The 26,846-nt window shown below is 46.8% G+C and overlaps 2 protein-coding genes across 7 annotated transcripts in view; one reads left to right on the top strand and one right to left on the bottom strand.

The window, feature by feature from the left end:
- CACNG2 (calcium voltage-gated channel auxiliary subunit gamma 2) overlaps positions 1–26,846 on the bottom strand; it is a 118,914-nt gene that overhangs the window by 86,222 nt on the left and 5,846 nt on the right. The window lies entirely within an intron of this gene.
- LOC146403132 (uncharacterized) overlaps positions 1–26,846 on the top strand; it is a 109,412-nt gene that overhangs the window by 79,628 nt on the left and 2,938 nt on the right. For 4 of the 6 annotated variants that reach the window (XR_014803077.1, XM_084955452.1, XM_084955453.1 and 1 more), the window contains one exon: positions 3,955–4,016. Coding sequence is in view for 3 of the 6 variants with exons in the window: in XM_084955452.1 (XP_084811578.1) it covers positions 3,955–4,016 (62 nt within the window). In the remaining 3 variants the exon portion in view is untranslated. Of the gene's footprint in view, positions 1–3,954; positions 4,027–26,846 lie in introns of those variants that run through there. The other 2 variants (XR_014803078.1, XR_014803079.1) reach the window with 1 other exon arrangement.

The following is a 26,846-nucleotide window of genomic DNA, read 5'->3' as shown; positions in this document are numbered from 1 at the left end:
TAGACTCTGCCAAAAAGTCCTCTCTGAACTCCTGTGGCACTCGGAGTCCAAACCACCTGTTTTCATGTTTGGCTGTCCAGGGGCACTGTGCGCGTGCATGTGTGTGCATGAGTGGACCTGTGTGTGTGTGTGTGTGTGTGTGTGTGTGCGTGCTTGTGGGATCTCCTTCTTTCCATATTTAGATTATAAACTATATGAATGTAGGGATCTAGTTTCTATCTCTGCCTCTCAGCTTCAATAGAACACTGATCTAACTATAGGATTCTCCTTAAACACGGCACTCATTAAAATAATCATTTATTAAACACCTACAGTATATGTGACACCACAAACAGCACTGATTGACTGTTGATGGATGAGCAAATGTGAAAAGAGAATTAAGGAAAATCCAATAGATTAGTGCCTGGGCATTTTTTTGAAACCCAAAGCTCCACAATCCCTAATTTGACTTAACAGACCAAATGATTGCATACAAATGCAATTAAATTTGAAATAGAGGAGTTCCTGTTGTAGCTGAGTGGGTTAAGAACCTGATGTAGTGTCTGTAAGGATGCAGGTTCAATCCCTGGTCTCTCTCAGTAGGTTAAGGATATGGCATTGCTGCAAAGTTGCAGATAGGTCTCAGATGCAGCTCAGATCTGGTGTTGCTGTGGCTGTGGTATAAGCCTGCAGCTGCAGCTCTGATTCGACTCCTGTCCCGGGAACTTCCATGCGCTTCAAGTGTGGCCGTAAAAAGCCAAAAAAAAAAAAAAAAAAAAAAAAAAAGAAAAAGAAAACAAATGGAAATATGAAATATAGATTATATAGCTTAGCATCTTCTGACTACTGACCAGCTGGTTTGTTTGGAGGGATCTATTTTATTTTATTTTTTATGGCTGCACCCGTGGCATATGGAAATTCCTGGACCAGGGGTTGAATTCTATCTGCAGCTGTGAACTGTGCTGCAGCTGTGGCAACGCCAGATCTTTTCACCTACTGCGCCAGGCCAGGGACTGAACCTACACCTCAGCAGAGACCCGAGCTGTTGCAGTCAGATTCTTTAATTACCATGCCACAGCAGGAACTCCTGGAGGGATGTTTTTAAGTTTGTGTCTTTATAACCAGACAATCTTGCTGGGCTGTGAGGCAAAGAATAATCATAATAGCATATAACTGAGCTTTCGAATAGACTTTACTTACAATGTGTTTAACATCCAGAACTCTCTCCCAGGGCAGGCCTCCTCGTACCCATTACTCTGAAGGGGAAACTGGGGCTCAGCAGGTTTACATCATTTGCCCAAGGGACAGGGCAACCAGAATTGCAGGCTAGGTCCCAAATCTATATTCTTTCCTGGTTTCTGTCTCTCTACTTCTAAAGTTCTAAAATTACAGAGATAGAGAGATATTTTGACCTTGCAGTCATACGTTTTCTGTAAGGGCCAGAAATAAATACGTGAAAATTAGTCTGACAATCTCCAAGCAGGCTGAAAAATACCACTCTGTTCAGATGGATTTGACCCCCATAATTGTTCCACTCATTGACAGCTGATCGGTTTAAATAATTCATAGCCTTTCGGGAGGCCTACAGCTTGGAGTTGGCATTTGCTTGATGAGGGCTCTGACGGATGGGAGATTACAGGCTAACTTGTTCCAGAGAGAGGTTCCAAACTGTCACCTCCCCCAGCATCTGAAGGGGAATCTCTATTAGGATTTCACTCTTCTGTAAAGCAGGTTTCAGATATTCTGAATGTATGTGCATTCCTGGCCTTCCCATGACCTAAGGGAAAGGGTGGACCATGTTTTCCTGGGACCCCTGGAGAATCTGTCCTCTAAGTTACAGATCTGGCTGAAGCTGTGAGCTCCAAGGGTCTGCACAAAGCCCTCGACTCCTTGTCCTCTAGGACGGAGCTTCTTTCACCTTTTCAGGCTCACGGGGCCTCCGATCTTCTGCCTTTAGGGAGGGGGAGGTGGGTGACAGTATGGAGACGCCTTAAAAAACTAAAAATACAGTTGCTATATGATCCTGCAATCCCACTCCTGGGTATATATACACAGAAGAGTCTAATTTGAAAGAATACATGCACCCCAGTGTTCATAGTAGTACTATTTGCAATAGCCAAGACATGGAAACAACCTAAATGTCCACGATAGATGAATAAAGATGTGGTATATATACGCAATGGAATACCACTCAGCCATAAAAAAGAATGAAATAATGCTATTTGCAGCAACACAGATGGACCTAGAGACTCTCTTACTAAGTGCGGTAAATCAGAAGGAGAACTACAAATGCTTATGATATCACTTACTTGTGGAATCTAAAATATGATACAAATGAACTTATTTACAAAACGGAAACAGACTCACAGGTATAGAAAACAAACTTGTGTTTACTCAAGGGGGAAGGGGATGGATAAATTAGGACTTTGAGATTGGCAGCTACTAACTACTGCGTATAAAATGGATAAACAATAAGGTCCTACTGTATAGCACTGTATAGATATGTTCCATATCCTGTAATAAACCATAACAAAAAAGAAAATATATATAATTGAATCCCTTTGCTGTACATCTGAAACATTGTAAATCAACTATACTTCAATAAGACATTTAGGTTAAAAAGGGGGAGGGGACTCCAGTTTCTCCCAGTTGCTTGCCCAGGATAGAAACTTCCACTCATGGGCAAAGCGGCCAACCTTTTTGAAGAGAAGAGAACGAGGTACATTCCAGGAGATAAGAGATTAGGGATGAGGAGCGGAGCTAGGAAGGGGTAAGGTGGTGGTAACCTCAACAAGAGGGAATGAAGAAGGGCCCTCCCTGAAAAGGGGTGGGGAGAAAGAAACAGACCCAATTCTCAGAAAGGGAAAAGACGTTTGGACCTAAGATAAGAACACAGGTGAACACAGACCTTGAAGATACACCTGTTGGGAAAGCGTGGAGGGGAATCCAGGAAGGGACTACCTCTGAATAGGGTGGGAGGAGGCTGAGAAGCCACAAGCAATGAGGAGTCTTCCACGGGGCGGCTTCAGTGAGGCTTTGTGCAAATAGCAGCCACTCGAGTTAGCTTGTTTTAAGATGTCCGATTTCCCAGCTTGTTGAGGGTGACCTTGAACCTGGGAGCAATTTCAGTTCCCTTCCAGTTCTCACTTCACACCATCAGTTCTCCTTCCCCAGGCTCCCAGCAACCCTCCTGCTTTCCGCATCATCACCATCACTAGGTTCCCTACAGTAGGGCTCCACCTTGCACCAGCTGAACCGGAATTTGCATTTGAACCAGACTCCAGGTGATTCATGCATGGTGAAGTCTGAGAAGCAAATTTGAGGCCTGTAAGCTTTGTGCGTGGGCTCAGGACAGTGTCTACCTTGCTGACTGTTCTGATCCCGAAGCACAAAGCTGCACTTTATGAGACCTTAATAGAGCACGTCGAAGGAGTGAATTCATGAATCTTGGCGGAAGCAAGAATGATAGGGGCAGGGAAGGGGGTCCAGGGATGGAAAGAAGGCAGTCGATCAATCTGAGTAGGTTGGAAGGATTAGGAGAAGAGAGAGGAGGCTGGAAGCTGAATTCTCTGAACTCTAATAATGTCAGAGCTATCTGTAAAACTTTTATGTGGATCATAGCCTGCCTACAAAAATGACATGTTGCGGAACACACATATTGATCTCTTTTACAAATTCTTAAATGCTGTGGAAACACATCTCGATGGAGGGGTCATTCCAGTGGAAAGAGCAGTCCAGAGCAGGGCAGGCAGATGAGAAGCAGGAGAAGGGAGAGAAGTTTGGGTCCCAGGCTGGGAGAGAGCAAACCAGAGCTGGGCGCCTTTCTGCCACACTGTTGCCAAAGGACCGGAGAAAGGTGAACGCAATAGGGAAAGAAGGGTGTGGACTCCATCCAGGGGTCCCAGCCTCTGTACAAGACTGCACCTTACAGCTTATAGAGTTTTCACATGTGTCCTCTCTCCTTGTCACTTCCAGGCATGAAAACGCTCAGGCCAGTGGGACAGGAGGTAGTGTGCGTCTGGAGAAAGGACGTGCCTGTGAGTAAGAGGGAGATGGTGATCTGGCTATGGGGTCCCACGTGATTGCATTGATGGCTCATGAGTCTTTGGCCTGGGGGCATCTGGTGGCCCTCCCGCCCTTCTGATCAAGTAGGAGACTGGCCTGGTGGTGCCCAGGCTTGGCCAATGGAAGAGCCTGCCTGTTTAGTCCCCACACTGGGGCTGATATCTGCACTAATGTTGGCCCTGGCTGACATGAGGTGGGCTCAGGCCAGGCTGTGTTCTTGGCTCTACCACCTCTGAGCATGGGGTGGGGTGACCTCGGGGAAGCTACCTCACACCTTCTAGCTCCTGCCTCCTTGGGATAAACCTGGGATACCCTCACTCATTCTCATTTAATTTTTTTTTTCTTTTTAGGGTCACACCTGTGGTATATGGAAGTTCTTGGGCTAGGGGTGGAATCGGAGCTACAGCTGCTGGCCTACACCAGATCCGAGCCATACCTGTGACCTGCACTGCACCTTGTGGCAACACTGGATCCTTAACCCACTGAGCAAGGCCAGGGACCTCAGGAACCTGCCTCCTCATGGATACTAGTTGGGTTCTTAACCTGATGAGCCACAACGGGAACTCCCTCATTTAATTCTTTTTTTTTTTTTAATTTTTAAATTTTTTCCCCCGCTGTACAGCATGGGGACCAAGGTACACATAAAATGTATACATAATTTTTCCTCCCATTGTTGTGTTGCAGTGTAAATATCTAGACATAGTTCTCAATGCTACTCAGCAGGATCTCATTGTAAATCCATTCCAAGAGCAATAGTTTGCATCCGTTAACCCCAAGCTCCCAATCCCTCCCACTCCCTCCCTCTCCCCCTGGGTAGCCAAGCTTTTGCATAGCAAAGGAAACCAAAAAGAAAACACAAAGACAACTTACAGAATGGGAGAAAATAGTTTCAAACGATGCAACGGACAAGGGCTTAATCTCTAGGATATACAAGCAACTTATACAATGCCACAGCAAAAAAGCCAGTCACCCAATGGAAAAAATGGGCAAAAGACCTGAATAGACCGTTCTCCAAGGAAGATATACAGATGGCCAACGAGCACATGGAAAAATGTTCAACATCCCTGACTATTAGAGAAATGCAAATCAAAACTACCATGAGCTACCACCTCATACCAGTCAGAATGGCCATCATTAAGAAGTCCACAAATAACAAGTGCTGAAGGGGGTGTGGAGAAAAGGGAACCTCCTGCACTGTTGGGGGGAATGTAAGCTGGTACAGCCACTATGGAGAACAGTATAGAGGTACCTTGGGAATCTATACATAGAACTACCATATGACCCAGCAGTGCCACTCCTGGGCATATATCCGGACAAAACATTCCTTAAAAAAGACACATGCACCCACATGTTCATTGCAGCACTCTTCACAATTGCCAAGACATGGAAACAACCTAAATGTTCATCGACAGACGATTGAATTAGGAAGATGTGGTATATATACACAATGGAATACTACTCAGCCATAAAAAAGAACAAAATAATGCCATTTGCGGCAACATGGATGGAACTAGAGACTCTCATACTGAGTGAAATAAGTCAGAAAGAGAAAGACAAATATATGATATAAGTATAACTGGAATCTAATATGCAGCACAAATGAACATCTCCACAGAAAAGAAAATCATGGACTTGGAGAATAGACTTGTCCCTCATTTAATTCTTAAACCACACTAGGGTAAGCTGCTGAAAAAGCTGCATTGTACATGAGAAGTTTGAGTCCCTGGACCATGCTCTGCCCACTACAGGGGAGAGGGCACCCTGGGGGCTCTGGAGCCAGACTTGAATCCCAGCCCTCTGCTAATGGGCTGTGTGGCCTCGAGCAAGTTAATTAATCTTCCTGAGCCTCAATTTCCTCACCAGTAAAGCAAGTTTAATTATAAGAACTGTCTCAAAGTGTTGTTCTGAGGATTAAAATGAGGTGCTGCAATTAAGTCATTTAGAACTGGGCCTGGCATTGAGGTATATGGAATTATTGGCCAACAGGGTTCTGCTATAGGGCACAGGTAATGCTATATTGCTCTGTGGTAACCTATGTGGGAAAAGGATCTGAAAGCGTATACATGTATACATGCGTGTACATGTACAACTGAATCACCTTATTGTCTAGCAGAAATGAGCACAACCCTCTAAATCAACTATACTTCAATACAATGAAAAAAAAGAACTGGAGTTCCCGTCGTGGCGCAGTGGTTAACGAATCTGACTAGGAACCATGAGGTTGTGGGTTCGGTCCCTGCCCTTGCTCAGTGGGTTAACGATCCGGCGTTGCCGTGAGCTGTGGTGTAGGTTGCAGACGCGGCTCGGATCCCGCGTTGCTGTGGCTCTGGCGTAGGCCGGTGGCTACAGCTCTGATTCAACCCCTAGCCTGGGAACCTCCATATGCCGCGGGAGCGGCCCAAAGAAACAGCAAAAAGAGAAAATAAATAAAGAAAGAAAGAAAAGAAAAGAAAAAAAAAAAAAGAACTGCCTAGAATATAGTAAGTGCTCAATAAGTTCTCACTCTTATTATCCATAGGGTTGGTAGGCGGATGAAATAAAATAATTGATGAGGTGGGGGATCCAAAATTAATAGCTCTTCCCCCTCTTCTCCTTCTCCGACCCTGCAGGCAAGCTCTAATCAGATGCTAAAGCCAGGTGGGAGTGAAGTCCATCCTCTCGCACACACACACATTCCACTTTTTTATGCTGACTTTTTTCAAAGAGCTGGAAGTTCTTCCAAGAAGGCGAGTGTCACTGTAAGGATAGGGGGTATAGGAATTCCGTCCCATCAAACAACCATGGGACCTGCTGCGCTCCCTTACCGTCCTGATATCATGCTGCCAGTGGAAGGCGTGACTGTCACAGCAGGGCCAGGGCTGCGAGGTGCCCAGCTCACAGCTCCCTCACTGCTGTGCTTCTTTTCTGCCTTCCACCTGTGGCCCGGTGCCTGTAGCATCCTGGCCTACCTTTTCTCTCTCCATAGGGAGATATTTGACAGATAGAGGGAAGAAAAGAAAGGCTGGGTTTTTTTTAGGGTCTAAAAGAATATATATATATTTAAATTTTATTTTATTTTTACTAAAGTATAGTTGATTTACAAGAAAGGCTGGTTTTAATAGTCTGTTACTACCACTAACAGCACCGACTATAACAGGGCTATAAGAGCAACCACTGTTTTTATGGACATGTGCCATCAGCACGATCAAGCTAAATCCTCAGAATGACCCTAGGAGGTTGGCGTGGCCACGCCCCTAATTTTAGAAACCCCTGAGAAGTGCAGTTGATTTGTGTCCACGGGGCTGGGTAGTGGCCCATGAGTACCCATCACACCTGGCCTGTGGGATACCAAGGCCACTGTGTGGGTCCATCCTTCATGGAATGGGCTTCCCCTGCACTATCTCATGGGAAGGCCAGACAGAATATTTGCTGCCCCATCTGCATTTTCGCATACACAGTTGCTCTTCCCCTCCCCGGAGCTGCACTTTGACTTTTAATTATGACCACCTTACAAGTCCCTCGAAATCCAAATCTTGGCTGGCAGCAGCAGATCTTTCTCTGGTTGGAGCCATGGCCCTCTCTTGAGAGGCACACTTGCCACCTGCAACTAATGCACATGGCTGCCATTTATGTGTCCCTACTCTGTGTCACACGTATATCCCAGTTCAGGTTCTCATGAAACAGCTATCAGTAGCACTCATTCTGCAAATGAGAAACGTGAGGCTCAGAGAGGCTAACCCATTGGGCTGAAGTCACCAGCTGGCTTCTACTTGAAGTCATTTATGTCTCAGATCCACCTTATGGAGCCCAGGTCTTAGAGAATCATGTTGACACCCCCTTCCTCATGGGGCTGCCACGTGACCGACGTGAGGGACTATATGGGACAGGGCTTTGGAGGCTGTGGCTTGCTCCTGAAATGTTAGGTGTTACCTGCCGCCTCTGTTTTGCAGAAGTGGTGGCTTGGAGAGGTAAGGAGGCTTGCTCAAGGTCATTGTGCTCAGAAGTGGAATATGCAGACCGCCTCTAGCCCAGATTCTCAGCCTCCACATCCAGCACCACTTCCTCTACCCCATTACTGGGAACATCTGCTGGGCCAGCCCCGGAGAGTGGCCTGGAAAAATGGCAGGGACCTCATTTCCCTCAGCTGCCTATCGGAAGACTTGTTTCTTTCTGCTTTTGGTAATAGGAAGTATGTGTGTGTGTGTGTGTGTGTGTGTGTGTGTGTGCGCGCATGCACACACACTCATGCACACATGTGTGTATTTAAAAAATCTTTTGTCAGCACCAAATTCATCTGGAATTTCAGTAGGAATAATACTTCAGTGTCCTCTTTACTCTCTCTGGTCCTAACAATCTTACAGTATCAAACAGCCTCCGCTTCAGAGCAAAAATAATAATGAATGACTTAAAATAACTCTGCTGGAGAAACTGAAGGTTTGATTTGAATTGCAGAGGGAACGACTCCCTTTTCGTTCTTCTCGCTCTTCATTTCCTGGCGAAGGCTTTCAGAATCTGAAAGCTCCTTCTATAACCAAAGACTCCAAGAGTCAAGAAAAAGCGGAGTCCAATGATTTGATCTAAACGTGTCTTCGTCAGGTATCTATCCCGGTCATTCCAAAATTGCCACCAATATCACTGTAAGAACAGGAACCATTGATGGTTTGGTCTCTCCTTGAAGCATTCTCTGGTCCAAGGGGAATGATATGCTTTCTCCACCCCTGTACTGCCCACACATATATTAGCCTCTGTGATGGGTCAGAAAGGTCCATATGCCGCAGAAGCCTATTACAAGCTTATACCATAATCACTGTGATCCGTATGAGTAGAAGGGAATTCACAGAAGAAGCCGAAATGCAGATTTAACCACTGTGGCCCTATCTGAGCAGATTCATTATAACTCCGTACATAGGTCCCCAGAGGACAGGGCAGGTCATGGGTGTACTATACGCTTCAATAGAAACCCTACTTAATCCACATGGGCATAAATGAAGCTAAAATTACCAGAGAAATATATACTGGCGTGTGTTGACCCCGTGGCTCTGTTCAATCGTAATAAAGTTCTGTGGATTTAATCAATTTTCTCTGTAGAGTGTCACAGCAGATAGAGCTGTGAATTGCACATTCTGTTTTGGCTTTGAGAATAGTCCTGTTCAACCAAGTAGCCAATGGGAGCACAGTTAATTAATAAAAGTACATTCCTTTCAAGTACAATTTTGAGGGTTGCTGGGCTTCCACTGCCCCGTGATTGCAGGGATTTGAACAAAGCCAGTTTGGAGGCCTCTAAAATGAACCTATTACTGAGCTCTTATTTACAAAATATATTTTGAGGCTCCAAGTCATGTGGTGATCATGCAATGATGCCAGTGGTTGGGACAAAGAATTGGTGCTGAGTTTGTTGATGAGTACAAACGCAAAGGGAAGGCGTCTGCCCACCAGGCGTACGGTCCAGGGAAAATGAGGCCACATCAAGTTATGGAATTGTTACCTCCCCAAACGCCAGGTCTGGGTTGGCTTGCAAAGTGCTGAAGAATGAATTACACTTTGTTCTGGCAGAGACTTGGGACACCCAATTTAGGGTAGGCTCAGGAAAATCTTAGGTTGTCTAACATCATATGAGGGGAGCGAGCAAGTCCATGGAATTGGGAGGCCATGACCATAACTCAGAAGTTCGAGTTTTAACCCCTGTCCATGGAGTCCAAGCTCCTTCCTCATTCCCCTGCCCCTTCGAGCTTAGAGAATCGGCCCTCTCTCTATATCACCTTCTACTACCCTCTTGCCACACACATTCATACTTGACCCAATTCCCCCTTCTATCCAAAGACTCGACCCAATTCTCGAGTCTTCTCCCCCACAGTTCTGACCCAATTCTCTCATCATTTCCACAAAGACGTGACCCAATTTGCCTCCATCCTTCCCCATGCACATGCGATAACATTCCCCCTACACCTCCCCACACTACAGATCTGACCCAATTTCCACCTCCATGCTAGTCATTCACACCTGTTCCCCACCCTCCACCCCCATGGACCAGAGCCAGAACCATTACCTTCTCCTCCTGTACCTGGGCCACCAGCCCCTTCTCTAAAAATACTGAAGAAACAGATTCACTTCTGCACAGCAACATTTTCTCTCCCCAGGTACACTCGTAGGGATGTGATGTGACCTGATTCTCCCATTCCTCAACCCTACTCAGATCGTCACTGTCCTTGAACTCCTCTTCCTGAGGACACATGGTCTGGGTCATTGCCAGAACGTCCAGCCAACATTCCCGAAGAAAGTTTGCAGCACAACCCAGAGCAGGGAATTACTGCGGCACCTGGCATAGCCAGAGGAAACAGCACAGCTGCCTGCGCCTTAATCTGATATTCAGTTATTAGGTTATTTTTAAAGAAATCATTTTTTTTTGACAGCATATCTGTCAGCATTTTCAAATTTCTTTTTTCAAAATATCTGATGTGTGAATAGTTCAGGTGAAGTGGGGATGGATTGACAGTCAGGGGCTAAAGACCTTTGTAGGAAAATGTAGAAAAGAGCAAATAAACGCATCAGCCACCGAACACCCCCCTCACTATGTCAGTAGGACTCCTTAAGAGGTTATAGGAGATGGCTCTCCACGGACTCCTTGTTCTCGGCTGCTACCTAATTAAAAAGTAAATAGGTTTCAATTATGGCAAATGATTTTTATTTATCCACTGGAACCAGACCACAATCATTTATGCATTTTATAAAAGCTACTAAACAGCTATCAGGTGACAAGGGCATTATGTACTATCAATTTTGGGCACGAATATGGATGAATAACCTTGGGGCAGGAGTGATGGGTTGAGGGAAGACGGGAGAGGGCTTTGTGGCACTGCCCTAGTTTCCATAACTGTCCATTCATCCTTGTCTAACTGTCCACTTATGTTTGATGGAGAACGAGCCCACTGCACTCTTCTTTTTCTCTGAACTTGGTTGAGTTGGGATGACACTCAGGGTGGAAGCAGGATTAGAAAGTCTTGTTGTTTTGAAAAATCCAGCATCTTGCAGGCAGGGTTTTCCTTCTAAAATGAAGCGATGCAAGTTGAAAGGCCTTGAATAGTGTGAAGCGTGTGCCAAACGTTCGCCATTGTTTTGATGTCACTCCTCGTTATCATCACCATCATCACCCCACCTTCGTCCTCACCTCTTCATTACCATCAGCAGCAGCAGCATCGCCGCCACCTCCGTCACCACCAGTTTCGTCACAGTTACAATGACCTTTGTCATCACCACCACTGAACAGCTCTAATCCCGATCCTTCCCTCTGAAATTCTTTTCTCCTGTCAACCTCTTAATTTATAAAGTTATCCTTTATAAAGACTAGGAATGAAAAGTTTTTATCTGGGAGTTCCCATGATGGTGCAGCAGAAACAAATCCAACGAGGAACCATGAGGTTGCGGGTTCGATCTTTGGCCTCGCTCAGCGGGTGAAGGATCTGGTGTTGCCGTGAGCTGTGGTGTAGTTGCAGACGTGGCTCAGATCTGGTATTGCTATGGCTGTGCGTAGGCTCGCAGCTGTAGCTCTGATTGTACCCCTAGCTTGGGAACCTCCATATGCCACGCATGCAGCCTTAAAAAGTAAAAAAAAAAATTTTTAAATCTGTTTTCTTCATAAATTAGAAGCTCAAGACCTGCTCATACCTATATACTGTCTGTCTGTCTGTCTGTCTATCTATCTATCTATCTATCTATCTATCTATCATCTGTCTAGTCTATTTATCACCTATCAATTATCTATCTACCAATAATTTTCTTTCTATTTTTGGTTGTATACTGTGATTCTTCCCTTTTCCTTTTTCTTCATTCCTCCACCATCACTTGCAGTCAGTTTAGTTCTCAGAGCCTTAAGTAACCTGAGAATATAGAAAATGCTTCCCAATGTCCTAGTAGAGATACCAGACTGTCCCTGTTGGGAAAAGGGACGGTGAAGAGCAACTAAATTTCTTTATCTTTTTATGGGAAATAGAGGACAACTCTTTATTTAGAGAAGAGCTTTCAAAAATGGAAGAGGGTAGTAAATCCATCTCTTTGATTAGCTGCGGATGCTCGGATGCTCTAGCACCGTGGTGGACACATTGGTGCCATCCAGTGAATGCCTGCTTGAACTGAATTTGAGTGTCAGCTTTTGGACAGGGAAGGAACAAAATCTGTATTTCCTTTGAGCCACCTTTGTTCTCAGTCTCTTTTCGGGTCATATCCTTAATCTCTCCTACTTTTTCCTCTTGTCTTTTATCAAAATTCATGACCCAGAGGCTGAAATAAAACTGACCATTAATGTTTGGAATCTCTTGTGTGGACTAAGGTTTAAATCCCAAGTCCACCAATGATTAGCTAGAAAAAAAATCATGTAACTTCTTCTGGTCTTAGTTTTCTCATCTGCGCCGTGGTAATCACTGCCGTGCAGGAAAACGTTGTGGAAATGGAGGGAGATGATGTCCACGCAGTAGCTCCCGATGTGGGCAGCCCTTGGCAAGTGTTCGCTTGGTCCGCAGACACTTCATGTGGAATATCACTTCCTCTTCTGTGGCGGCATTTCTGGTACAGGCAGAGGATGCCTGGGCTGCAGGCTCTTGGCCGTCAATTCGACCTCTACCCTCATCTTATCTTTACAATGTTCAGCCGTTAGGAGAATCTGATAATTGGATTAGGGAATGGTGACATAGGCAGACCAGGAGGCAGAATTCTCTCGTGAATTTGCTGCCTCTCTACTCACTGCAGAAGCCCTATGAGAGAGCCCAGCTCCGTGGATGGGGACGGTGACCACAGTTTGGTGACACTTAGAGAAGGAAGCCCCATGCTGGAGTGAGGAGGTCAAAGAGGGAGTCCTGAACCCGATTCTCACCTCTACACCTGTTAGCTGTGTGACTTTGGGCAAGTTATTAATCTCTCACCTGCTCAGCCTCCTCACTGGCCGGCTGAGGATCCTAAAGCAGATTTGGCATGTTGTTCTGAGGATAAAACGAAAACATTTGGCACAGGGAGGGTGCTCAATAAGTCTTGTTTTCCTGCTTTTCCTCCCCTCTCTCTCTTTTTTTTTGAAGACTTCTTTTTCTATGCATTTCCCCTTCCTCCCAGGTTTTGTGATACACGTTTTGAGAAATGCTGGCTGCCCACAGGTGGCTTGTATGGAAACTTCAGTCGTTAAGAGAATGGCCACTAAAAATCCAATAAGTGATAAATGTTTGATTGCATACATAAGTACACCACCACAATTATTAGGGATCCTTATTAAACTGTGAGATCCAATAAAGCCAAAATGATAATAACGGCATTGAAAGTCAGTGGACAGATACACTCTGTAATTTGTTTGAAAATACTACCCCAGTTTATCATCGATGCTCAATCATGCAATTATTAAAAAGGAGACCTCCAAACTGACAATACGAATAATGGCGATACATCTTCCCGACGCGGAGGGCTCTCACTTTGTGTTAATTGAAGGGAAGCTATGCAAGTGTTTTCCCTCATTTGAAAAAAAATCTTCCTTTTTTCTCAGACCATCTGTCTGGCTATTAAAATCCCATCAGCTTCATTGTGAGAACGCTTACTTCCCCCACGCCTGCCATCCCAAAGGGGGCTCTTAGAGCCAACTAGTTCCTGATCGCTCAGGCCCCTCCAAAGGGAAGGCGTGCTGCTCTGGCTTCTCCTTTGAGGCTCCCTGTCTTTCTTGCCTGGCCTCTCCACTCCTGGCTGCACAGACCCTGTGATTCATTTCCAGGCCCCCATGTTAATGCGCAGAAATTAGTTTATATCTCTAATAATGTGTGGATTCATTCAACTGTTTCAGAAATCGCCATCTCTTCTCAGTGGTCTAGGCTCTAACAAGACAGTGCTGGATCTTCATGATAAACAGGCTCAGGGGTGAAGTTCAATCACACTTCAAGTTCAGAGCGTGCTCTCTAGATGAGGGACTTGAAGCCCAGTGAAGAGGTTGAGTCAGGACCTAAGGTGGAGAAGGACATGCCTGTGTCCCTCTGCTCTGACCCAACACCTGGACTCCTAACTGTTGAGGCTCTCGAGCTTGTGGGTCATGTTATTTTCAAACCCACCCTAAATTCCCCCCAACCCTTTCTGACCTCACTGTCCTGCGAAACAGTCACCACTTGTAAAACGGCTCGCTTTCTTCTCTCCCTGGGCACATTCATTACTGAGAAATCTCATAGTCCCTCTCTCTTCACACTAGGGGCAAATCCCTCTATATTTGAAACTCTAGCATAGAGAAGGAAATCCCTTCACCTCTGGCTGATGCAAAGGAAAGAGCTAATTCCTCTCTGGTGATCTTGGGAGGGAGCAGCTCCTGAAGGCCCTGCAGGAAGACGAAGGGAATACCCTCCAGCTCCAGCCGGTGTGTCGACAAGGGAGGCAGGCTCACATCCCTTGTCCCCCCCGAGGCTGTTGTCCACACCATTGTCTGTTTTAGATGGAAGACTTGGCCAAACTGGAGCCAAGGGTGCCTGATGCTGCAGAGCGGCTCTTGTAGTCCAAGCAGTTTTTGTGGATTGGCCTCTGACCTTCTCTTCACTTTCCATCCCACTGCCCTTTTATCATCTAAAGAAAAAAGCTGATGAGTAATGGGGATGGAGGGACACTGGTCTCTCCATCTCTTTCAAACCCAGGGGATGGTTTATTAGTCACAATGGGGCTTTTGCAAAGTGAATGATGGGCTATTGTGGTATGTGAGATGAATTTTGTTGGCCTGTGGATGAATATTTAAATGAATTTAAGTTGAGGATTTTACATGTGTGTCAGAAATCTAACCACGGCATCAAATCAGTGATACCTTAAATACTGCTTAGGATGAGGCTAACATTGGATCAGTTTAAAGGTATGTATTCGATTAATAACAATATGGCTGGTTTCTGGATAAGCCCCAAATAAGGCAGGTTGTACCCCAAATACTGAAGGGTGGGAAACCTTGACTAAAAACAACATCAACTGTCTTTTGAGCCCTTGCTCTGTGTGCAAATTCTTTATACAGGTTATTTTGATCTTTATAACTCATTGCTTGATAAGCATTATTATTCCTGTTGCAGACAAGAAACAGCGGTTCTGTGACATTAACCACCCTGCCTGGGGTTGCAGAACTAGTCAGGATTCAAACCCAGGCCCATCAGATGCCCAAACAACAGGGCTCTTTCTGCTGGATCCTGCTGCCCAGTCAAACTGGGGAAAACTGGAGCGGGAAGTAGTTGGGTTCTAGGGAAAACCTGTGGTCCCAGGCTGCTCCGGTATATGGTCCTGTCCTGTGGCCTGTAATTCTAGCCTGAGTCCTGACCACAGGCTCTGTGGCTTCGTTGCTCAGTCCACAGGCATTTGCTTGCCTGGGTGCTAGTTCTCTCTACTCTCTGGGTCTCAGCGCATTCTCCTCCAGCGCAGTTTCCAGGGCTGGAAGGGGTGTCTGTCCCTGCCTGGGGAGAGGCAGGCCCTTCCCTGCTTTCTGCTGCTGCTCCTCCTCCCTCAGACCAACTGTCACAAACTCTCGGCCCGCCACGCCCTGTATTCCATCTGCTCTGAGAGAGGACAGCCCTCATGCCTAGGCAACCTCTGCCCATCCTTTCCATGCTCTCACTCCTCTCCCACCCCCGACCGCTAACCTTGTTACGCTGGGCTTCTACCTCCCATCATCCTTCCCACCCCATCTCCTGCTTTCCTGTGGCTTGAAAAACCTCTGACTTAGGCGTTGGGGAGGGGATAGATTCCTTTCCCCCTGCACCCCTCTTTCCCTCTCATCAGCCACCCCACCCATTCTGCCTCTGACCACGTCCTTGTAACCCTGGTGCCAGGTACCACAGCCTGGAGGCCCATTGGGAAGCCCCAAAGGAACAGTGCTCTCAAGCTGGAGGGGAAGCCCTTGGAAACGGAACTTCCAGGCCAGGTTCTCGTGTTCTCCTGTGAACTTGGTCCTGGGGGGAGGGATTTGCTATTTTAGGACCAAGGCCAGGAGAGTGGCCTGTTCTCTCATGGCCAGCAAAGACTCCAACCAATTTCTTTTATCTTCCCTCCCTCTCTTCCTCCCTCCATCTGTCCTTTCTTCTTTTTCTAACTTCTTTCAACGAAAGATTTTGCTGAGACCACCATGTGCCAGATGCTTCCATAGCTGCTTCATTTCAACTAATTGGCCAATCTCCCAATTTCTTAACCAAGTGCCTGCGGCATGCCAGGCACCATGCCAGGCAAGGGGCACAGAGGCAAACCCCACCTATCTCAAGACCCACTCTTACTGTCTGGTCGGGGGGAGCGCGCCCAGATCTTGTCCTTCTGAACTGGCCAGGGTGGCAGATGCCCACGGGGGAGCTCCTTTGGCGTTTGCAGCCCGTGGGAAAAAGTCAAGAGTGGCCACGTGGCTTCTGGCTTTGATCAGCCTTCATCCCTCCTTTCACTGTGTCAAAACGAACACTGTGAAATGCCAAGACAATAGGAAACCGTTTCCTGCCACAATCCACCCCAGATATAAAGCTCCATCTTTAAGCAGATGTCTGTCTCCTTGTCAGAGAGAAAATCCTACAGAGGAAGAAACCCCCATTTCTCAGTGCTATTTGAGGCCTCTCTTTTGCCAAATCCTCCTGCCCTTTCATGTGCTTTTGTGGGACAGATAGAAAAGCCCAGAGCTTATCCAAGGGTAGAAGCAGGGATGTAAACGGGGTGGAAGGAGGATAAAGAGACCAGGAGTGCAGTCAGCTGGGCCTCCCAAAGGTAGGATTTCATCTGCCCTAAAGAGGTAGCAGCAGAGTGTGTGGTCCAGAGGGGATGTTTGGGGCAGCGGAATGGCAGAGTTCCTTCAGTTCCACAAGTGTTCCTCGGCGCCTCCAATTTGCCAGGCACTGTGCTAGGTGCTTGAAGCTAAAAGCTGGACTGGGACTGGGCCATGTCCTAGTCCCAGGACTGTTGTTAGCTGGCTCCGTGGCACCAGGTCCCTTCCCTCTCCATGCTTCAAGTTCTTGGGTCATAAGGAGAGCTCCCCGGATACACAGCTAGTTGCCTTTCTTCTTTCCTTTTCTTTCCTTTTGGTAACAGAACCTCTCATTGTGACCACCTGGAATAAAGATTGTATTTTCCAAACTTCCTTATAGTTAATGTGTGGTCACATAACAAATTTCTGGTTAACAAGGAAGCAAAAATATTGTGGGAAATCTTCTAAGAAACCTCCTTAAGGGCCATGTGAGAAGTGACTTTTGCCTTTGTTTCTTTGTGCCATCCTCTGCCTTGATGCCTGGAATGTGAAGGCAATGGCTGGCGCTGTGGCAGCCATACTGGACTGAAGGTCAAAGGCCACACACTACAAATGGTGGAGCAGGGATCTGGTAGGAGCCTGAATCACTAACCATTTTGTGGAGCCTCCAGACCAGCCTTCTATCCAAGTCTCCAGATTGGTTGACCTTGGAGAGAAAAAACTTTTTGTCTGATTTAAGCCATTGTTCGTTTTCCCTTTCTGTTGTTTGTAGTCAGATCTAATCATTCCTAATACAAGCTCTAAAATCCATTCCAGGGGAACCATTCTTAGCTTGTGACATTAGGAGAATTCCTTAAGCACTTCCAGATGGAATTAAGGTTGCCAATCAGATGACCTTAAGGTAGACAGATTATCCAGGCATCAGAAACATCCTTAGAAACTGGGGATGGAGGCAGAAGAATCAGTGTCAGAGGGTTGCAGCATGAGAAAGACTCTGACACTGCTGGCTTTGAAGAGGAAGGAAGGGGCCACTGGCCAAGGAAAGTGGGTGGTTTCTAGAACCAGACAAGGCGTGGAAACAGATTTTCTCTTAGAGCCTCCAGAAGGAACACAGCCCTGATGACACTTCAGTTTTAGCCCAGTGGGAACAATTTCAGAGTTCTGACCTACAGAATTGTAAGACAATAAGTTTGTGTTGCTTTAAGCCATTAGGTTTGTGGTCATTTGTTACAGTAGCAATAGGCAACGAACAAACTTTGGTTTCTTACTGGCAAAGTGAGAATGGTATAACACCCATGTTGGAGAGTGCTGTGCGGCTTGCAGAAGGTGACATGGGAGTGGTCCTCAGGACAGGGCCCAACACACAGGAGACCCTCAAACAACATTAGCTCTCAGGGAAAATCATCCTTCCCTCTCACACTGCACCTTTAGCCATGAATGACAATATTAGCTGAAACATACGGACATGAAGTGCTCAGGATGGAACTAATGGCTTTACTAAAATCAGACACTCTGAATTTACTCATTGCCTGGGAGGAAGGTTGTCATCGTCCCCTCAGAGGTGAGGAAAAAGGCCCAGGCTGCCAGTGGTGGAGGTAGGATTTAGACCTATGCTCACCAGAGCCCACTGGCCATGCTCCAAAGGCTTGCTTCTTGAAGTGTGGTATCAGCCTCACCTGGGAGCTAGAAACATAGGCTCAGCCCCCACCTGGACCATCAGCATCTGCAGTTCAACAAGATCTCACATAAAAATTTGGGAGGTGTTGCTCTAGACCCAGTTGTGCTCTGTTGTCTCCTTGACCTTACTCTTTGGGAGGCAGCCTCACGCGGTTTCATTTCCTTTGTCTGCTTTGTGCTTTTTCTCCTCTGTTCTACTTGACAAACTCCTATTCATCCTCCAAAACCCACTGCAGAGGGCACTTCCTTAGGGCTCCTTCCCAACCTCCCTAAATAGAGTTCCTCTTTTGTCTGCATTTTCCCAGTGCCTAAGCTCAGTGGGAGTGGTTTCAGTACATGCCTGGCTCTTCTTCTAAGCCTTGATCCTTCAGAGCAGAGGTATGTCGTCTGTCATCCAACCAACATTGACTAAGTATCTACTTGGTGCCAGGTGCTGATCTTAGTTCTGGGTCTATGGCAGTAAATAGGACAGAAAAAGACCCTCGTTTCACGGAGCTTATATTCTGATTGGGAAAGGAATAATATACACTGTAGACAAACTCAGAGAACATGAACCGTGATGGAGGAAAAAAAAATAGGCAACAGAAACTAGGAAGAAAATGGGTGCTGTCAGCTGTGTGGGGGATCAGGACAGACCACCCTGCAGAGAAGCTGACTGATTTCTGTGTGCCCCACATTGGCACAGAGCCTGACATGTCAACCACTCCAAAACTGTCAGATTGGATCAGATCTGACCATTCTCTCAGATCAAACTGCACGTTTGTGTCCTTTCTGAGCCATTGCTAGGCAATTTTTTTTTTTTTTCCCTACCGAGAAACTCTTGAAATTCCTCACTTCTCTATGAAGTCCTCTGAGGTAAAAATTTAAAGTTGAAAATCCCCCTTCTCCAGCAATGCCCCCGCCCCCTCCCTTCAGTCAGCACAGACGACGGGACTGTCTCTCTGGCGTCTGCCATTTAGTTATTGAATAAAGCACATCACGTGGTCAGCACGACAGGGTGCACTTCCCGAACTGGGGTCAAGGTCAGAAAATGTCAACCTCTAAAAGAGAAGCTGTAAGCGGGGCATAAAATGGGTGAGCGTCTCTTCTTTTAAAAAGCAACCACTTACTCTAGAGATGCTGAGTTAAAGGGAGCAGACGAGCCTCGCCGTCCACCGGAATCTTATCAGCAAGCACTGCTTGGAAATGTTGGATGTTTATGCATTTATTTCCAGATGCATGGCTTTATTCACTCTGTTAGCTGCTATAACCTGCCTGGGCTGGTGGTGTTTTGCCTACGTTTTCAGGCCTCGGAAGACAAAGACTCCGCCTGTCATTTGCCTTTGGCAGCAAGGAGCGTTTGCAGAGGCCAGGGGAGGGCCAAAGGAGCTCAGCAGCCTCAAAAGACACTCGGGAGTGGGGAGGACAGTGGGGAATTGCAGAGAGAACTAGCCCCACCTGGAAGGACATCGGCTGCTCTGCTCCTGTGGGTTGCTGCCCAGCAGGAAGAGGGTCCAGGGTTACAAAAATATCACTTTTTCCCCCCCGCCAAGGGAGCCAAAGACAGGGCTTTTGAAAGGAAAGTTTGCAGAACATTGCAGAACATTAGAGGGCCAAACACAACTCACTTGCTGTCATCGTTTGCAACTGTTAATCAATAATAAACACCCCCAGTGATAACAGTATCTGGCATTTATCGAGTGTTTACTATGTACTGCCATCTTGCTAAGCACTTTGCATGGAGCATCTTACTAAAATTTCACAACCAGTGCATGCGTGAAATACAATGTTCCCCATTTACACATGAGAAAATAAGCTTAGAGAGGGGAAATTCCTTGTCCAAAGTCACAAAACTGGTGGGTGATCAGGCTGGGATTTGAACCCAGGCTGTCAGATGCTAGAGCTCATGAGAACTCCAGGCCTGGCCAGAACATATCGCATACTTTAATCACGATGGTGCTGGGGAAAAAAAAAAACCCCTGAGATTACTATGCATCATGATCTCTTTTTTCTTATATTCATTCATTCAACACCATTCAACACTGACTGAGCACCTACTATGTGCCAGGTCCTGGAAACACAGATGTGGAATCACTCTATCCAAGATTAAGGGTACAATCTTCTTCCTGCAAATTTCTCCTCTTGGACCCTTCTCAGTGGAGGTTACTCACTGTCACACCTTACTCAACACAAGGGACAGTCCCAGGTCCTGCGGCTCTTCCCATGTCTGTTCCCTTGCTCAGAAGCCCCACTGCCCTTGCCCTGGGTCAGTTGCCTCATCACTTGCTGGGCTACACAACTGTCACTTTCCTGCTCTGTCCTCCTCTTCTTCTCACCTCTACTTCACATGGCTTCCTGAACCATCCTCCTAAAATGCAAAACTGATCAGAGCAGTTCCTTCTCAAAATTCTTTTTTTTGGCCTCTTTTCACATGAGCTGTCCCTTCATGAGGGGGGCTCTGTCCAGTCTCATCCCTCTCTCAGTACTAATACCTTCCCCTGTACCTCCTCCCACACCTGGTCCTCCAGCAATACTAGAAACCCTGTGTGGTCCCCTGGACACCCATGACCTCTCACACCTCTTCCTGGAACAATCTCGCCATCCCTGTGTGTGCTTGCGGGGAGCCTCGCATCCCCCTCTGGGGCATAAGCTCCTTGAGGATCGGGGCTGTGTCTTTTCACCTTTGTAAACCCAGAGCCTAAGACAGTAACTGGCGTGTAGCAGACTAAGTACATTTTGTTGATGAAATGGACACGGGAACTCATGGGCTGGGGGTGGAGGCAGAAATGGAAAGAGGCAACAGAGAAGATGGAAGATGCTGTGTTGGAGGCATGTGGAGATGCTGTGGAAGGAAGCAGAGAAGGAATGTGAGTCAGGTGGGAGCAGGGTGGGAGGTGGCAGAGCTGTTAAAGGCAGTGACAAATCAGGTGAGTCCTGAAGACAAGCGGAATGTGATTGGGAATGCCCTCTAGGCAGAGGGCTGGGGAGAGGAATTATATTCACCTCCTCCCCTCCACAAACCACAAAGAGAGGGCTGTCCATGCATTTTGAGGCATCCTTCTGTTTTCAAAGCAGTGGGAAAACCAGGCAGCCCTCCCCGCCCCCTCCCCACCCCAGGTAAGGAGCATCTCTTAATTTAAGCTTCAAAGTTTTGAAGACTTCCTCATGCATGGAGTACAAACAGCAATTTCTGCTCAGCCTCGCCTTCAACTTTCTCAAAGAAATTTATTTATAGACTTGGGGGCCAAGGAAAAATTGTCAATATAATTAATGTAGTGGAAGGCTGTGCGCAGGTTTCGGGGGTGGACAAGCGTGGCTTGGACTCCCAACTCTGCTATTTGCTGTGTGACCTTGGGCAAGCTACTTAACTTCTCTGAGCCTAGGATGGAGATAATGGGTATCATAGTCCATACCTTCAGAACTGTGAAGATTAAATAAGAACTAACTGCTGGAAAGCATGTGGACAGTGCTCAGCACAAAGGATGCACTCAATGAATGATTAGTTATTCTTGTTATTACTATTGTTGCTGTTATTAGTGTTGAAGTGATGCCTGAATAGGTTTTGTTTTTTTTTTAGGGTTATCTTCTTTGCAAAATATGTTGGAGGAAAATTGGGGAGGAGAGTTCTCAACCTTAGGGAACATTCAATAAGAATAAAGAATAAAACTTGTGCAGACAGAGATTCAGGTTGAGGGGAAAATGTGACAGAAAAGAATAAATGACCCTTTATGCAAAGAACCTGAAAGAGAAGAGCCTAGGGCAAAACTGGGGTAAAGAAAGGTCTCAGGACCAGCCACAGCTGGTCACCAGTGAATGTTGCCCATGGCAAGGCCAGGAAGGGGCTGGCATCGACTGGGGTATGTAAGTTGCGCAGTGGATGGTGTAGGAAATCAAGGTGCCGCTTCCCCATCCAACGAGGCCACGGCCATCTCGCACCCGGCATCTCATACCTAATCCTTGGCATTCTTGTTAGCAGCTGGAAGATGACCCAAGGTCAAGGAGGTTCAGGGAAGAGTGAATAAATATAGTGTCAATAAGGAGAATGGGAAGACCAACGCAGGACCGCTAAGTCAGTTCCTTTGGGCCGGTGATAACGGACGAGGATTTGGATTGAGAGAAATGTGACAGCTGCCCAGGAGGGAATAGGCTCGCAGCAGCTTATCAGCTTCCTGAAGCTTTGTGACAAAGCTGTGGCCCAGGAAGAGCCGGCAGAGCATCCTAGGTTGTGGGGTGCAGGGGAAACCCCTGCCTGCTCCCAAGTATCTTTCAGCTGCTGTTCCAGCCACACCAGGAGGGATGACTGGTCAAGAGGAAGCCTGGAGTTTTGGTTTGAGAGCCTCATTCCCTCCCCAGATGAGAGCTCCTTGAAGGCAGGCACGGTTTCCTTAGTCATTCACTCAACAGTTAGCTCCTAAGCCCTCTCTGTGCCAAGGTTGACAGGCCCCTGCCCCCCCCCCCCCCGATCTCACAGTCTTATGCAGGGGCACAGATCATAAACAAGTAAGTGCTATAAAGAAAAAAAAAAGTCAACGTTAAAGAAGGAAGTAAAATAGTGAAGCTGGACAGGGGGCTGCTTTAGATAGGGCGGTTGGGAAGGCTTCCTGAGAAGGTGGCATTAAGCAGACCCTTTCTGCATCCCGTTAACCCCAGAGCCCAACCCATAGCGTGCATCCAATAAAGGCTTGTCATTCGGGGAAGAGAGGGCCTTGAAGTGCTTCTATTGTATAGGGCTTAAAACGATTTTCTCCCTTCTCCCCTTCACTCTCTGTTTACTACAACTAATTTGGGGCGAGTTACCAGGTCAGTGTCACAACCTCATTGTGCTCACCCCTTTCCAGTGAAATCTCACCAGCTCTGGTCACCCCTGATCCCATCCATGAGGGCTTCAACAGCCAGTGATCTCACTAAGGGGTAAAGCCAGTTGCAACCCTCCCCTTCTTACAACCTCTCTGGATCCCCATGGTCTTCCACGCTGAAACACAAACTGCTTTGCGAGAGTCATTTCTGTCCCTTTGGCATCACAGCTCTGCTGCCTCCCACGCTCCCCCACACCCTGCCTTCTGCCCTCAAGCCACACTGGATGGTGGGCATGGCTGCTCAGGCATCTATGTTTTTGCACAAGCTGCTCCTTCTCTCTGACCTGTCTGACCTCTCCCTGGCTCGCTCATTCCTCTGCATCCTTCAGAACCCCATCTTCCCTGGCATCCCCTGCTCCCCAGTCTCTGTGCTCCCAGAATCCCCTGTACTTATGTTTCACACTAAGCCGTCATCATCATCTGTTCACTGGTATGTCTTCTCTTCTAGACTAGAAGATACTTGAGGGCAGAGAGGGCTTTTGCTGCTGCCTAGACTCTCACATCGCATCTGATAAGTACTCAGGGAACAGCTGTGGAACAGATCAGTTATGGCCTTTTCCTTGTCAAGAGAGATGCTCGAAAGACCACATGCTTCTCCCATGCTACTTCCCGAGTCACTGGACAGGCACTAATGGCACCCTGGAGAAACCCTTGGGCTTTCTCAATACCCTGCCCACATTCCTCTCTGCCCAGAAGACAGCTTACCATCTTCCTTCAACTCCAAGGAAGTTGGATGTTTCAAGATTTTTGAATTAGAGTGTGTTTTACATCCAACCTGTACATTTAACTTGTTTTTCCCTCCCCCGAAAACGAAGTGGATAGTTCATTTTTTTTTTTATCATTGATGACATCAAACTCAGGGAAGCTGGAACTGGGAGATCAGACCCCTTGGTAGACCCAGGAGAAAGGACCGGGATGCTGGAGAGGCCACAGAGCTCACCCACGATCCCATGGCAGCTGACATGCATTTCTTGGCTTTGGAGAGGACAGTTCACATCTCTGTATTCTCAAAAAAGTCTGGTGGATTTAACAGAGCCTCATTCCAATTCCGATGGAAATCCTCGATCATCCCAACTGCCTGTAAGAGATTCCAGGAATCTCTCTGGGTTTGTGGGAGGGTGATAAGGAGAGGTGGCAGCAGGCTATGTCAGATGTCTTGCGTGAAGTGGAGTCATTCTCTGAGATGCCTGTTCTTTGGGATTCCCTGCTCAGACTCACCTGGAGGGTCCTGAGGGAGGGTGGGGCTTATTCACCACAGCTTCCCTCTGTTTTAGTGCAGGGTTGGCACCTACTGTCAACACCTCCAACAAGTATAATTTGAATTTTGTTAATTGGAATGGAATCAATCAATCTCTTCCCTTCTCTGTGCTGTCATGGGAAGTTCTGAGGCCAAAAAGACCACCACACACAGATCTGGGTGGAACTGGGAAGAGCTTGACAAGGAAAAAGGAATAGTGGTCTAAACGTCATAACAACCTTAGGGGCCAGGTCTTCTCAACTCCATTAGATAGACAGTGAGAATGAGGCACAGAGATAGAATTAACTAGCCCAAGGTCACACAGCTTATAAGCAAGAAGCCAGAAGTCAAAGAGCAAAACCCTCTAATAAGACTAGCAAGGCCCCACCCCCTCTGGTCCTAACTGCTTCTGTATCCCCTTCCCTGCACCATCCAGCGTCATTCCTCACCCACAGCCCCACCCCTTCCACCTGCGTTCTTCAGCCACCTGACCTTCTCTCAGTACTTGCCCCTTCTCTTCCTCACTGACCTCTGCACCTGCTGCCCTCCCACCTGTAATGTTCCTTCGTCCTCTCTTCACTCAATTAATGTCTATGCATCCTTCAGAGAGCCACTCACATCTCACCTCCCCAAAGAAGCCTCCTCTGATTAGAATGATCTTAACATCATAAATTCCCATCCCATGTGACTCCCCTTGAGAGCACTTATCATTGTTGTTTATATATATATATATTTCTTGGATGTAGGGTCTCTTTCTTCCAAAAGGCTCTAAGCACCTGTAAGATAATGGCCTGAAAGGAGCTACCATGACCCTGACCCTTGGCACATTGCAGAAACTCATCAAAAATTTAACAAATAACATGAACAAGTGAAGAAATTGCTTGATCTGTGACTCTAAATCTAACCTGGAAACTTAAAATGCATATTTCATATGAATATGTTTTCCTTTGGCCAAAATGCTTACATTCAAGGCTAAAAGGAACCACTGAATTTTGAACCATTAAAAAAAACTCTCTTGCGTTATCGGTCTGGGTACGTCACTCCTCCTCCCCCACTGACCTGAAAGCAAACACTCACGGGCAGCTGTCCCCGAGGATCTTTGTGACAGACATGCTGGGTGACGTGGAGAGGGAAAAGCACGGCCGGGATCTATTCAGAGGATGTTCCCCTCCCAGCACTTTCTTCCCAGGCATTTCTTTTCTCTCCAGACACTTTCTTTTCTATTATCTTTCCTTGTCATTGTCCCTGTGTGTTGACACTCTCTCTGTCTCCTTCCCTGCCTCCCTCTTCTCTCTGTGTTGAGTCTGTTATTTATTTTTTGGAATACCAAAAAAAAAAAAAAAAGAAAGAAAGAAAAAAAGAAAAAAGAAAAAGAAAAAAAGAAGGATGCTCTGCCACCATTGCTCATGGTGTGTAATTTAAAGAACGAACTTTTGATCAGATGAAGAGACCACTGTTTCTCAAGGCCCACCCTGTAGCAGGCAGTTGTGGTTTGTTCATTCACCAACAAAAGTGGGTTGATGGCTGGCACCCTCATAATTGCTGTGGCTACTGCAACGGGCAGAACAGGCACAAGTCCCTACCCTCGTGGGGCTGGTGGTCTAGTGGTATAGATGACAGATAGCATAAGTAAATTTCATCGTGTGCAAGAAAGTAGGACGTACTCCGAAAAAAATAAAACAGAGTAAGGAGGATGTGCGAGGGGTACAAGGTAGAGGCTGTTGACTGTTATTTCAAACCAGATGGTCAGGAAAGAAGGTGACAGACATTCATTGGTTTAATCCCTAAACCCCCAGCCACCTTGTGAGGAGGCTATTATACTTCCTTTTGAGGAAAGGGAAACTGAGGCTTGGAGAGGTTGAATAACTTGCCCCCAAATCACCTGGCTCGTAAGGTTGCTGTGCTCGAAAAGAACTCAGGTCTGGGTGGCTGCAAAATTCTTTCAATTGCACCACACAGCGCAAAACTGCCTCTGCAAACTTGCATGACTTTAGGGGACATAAACTTTTCTATTTTCTGAAAAATGCTTGCAAACATAAAACCCATGGATAATTTACACCGAAGACACTTCCAAAATGCTAGGGCGAAACCAAAGAGGCACATGGCGGGCCTGGCCTGAAGTTCAGTGTCGCACTCCCTTGGCCTTGTGGGGGTGAGGGGATTATGGCAGGGCTGTCACCCTGCGAGGTGCAGGTAGCTGGAGAGAGTGGCGTGTAAGGGAGTCCGGTGGGTCAGCACTCAGGTGTCACGACATGCTTGGGCTGGGCGCTCAGCGAGGACACTCGGTGGAACGCAGGTGGAATAGAACCCAGTACGGCAGAGAATATGAACACAAGGCCACAGGAGGCCAGGGTCTGGAAACAACAAGCCGGGATTCAAGTTT

Source organism: Sus scrofa, chromosome 5, assembly GCF_054392235.1.
Source record: "Sus scrofa isolate SSC_HxYL_T2T_F1_AM1 chromosome 5, Sscrofa_HxYL_maternal_Yorkshire_Landrace_v2.0, whole genome shotgun sequence".
Lineage (NCBI taxonomy): Eukaryota > Metazoa > Chordata > Mammalia > Artiodactyla > Suidae > Sus > Sus scrofa.
Note: the sequence above shows the minus strand (reverse complement) of the source record. Positions and strands in the feature narration are given on the sequence as shown.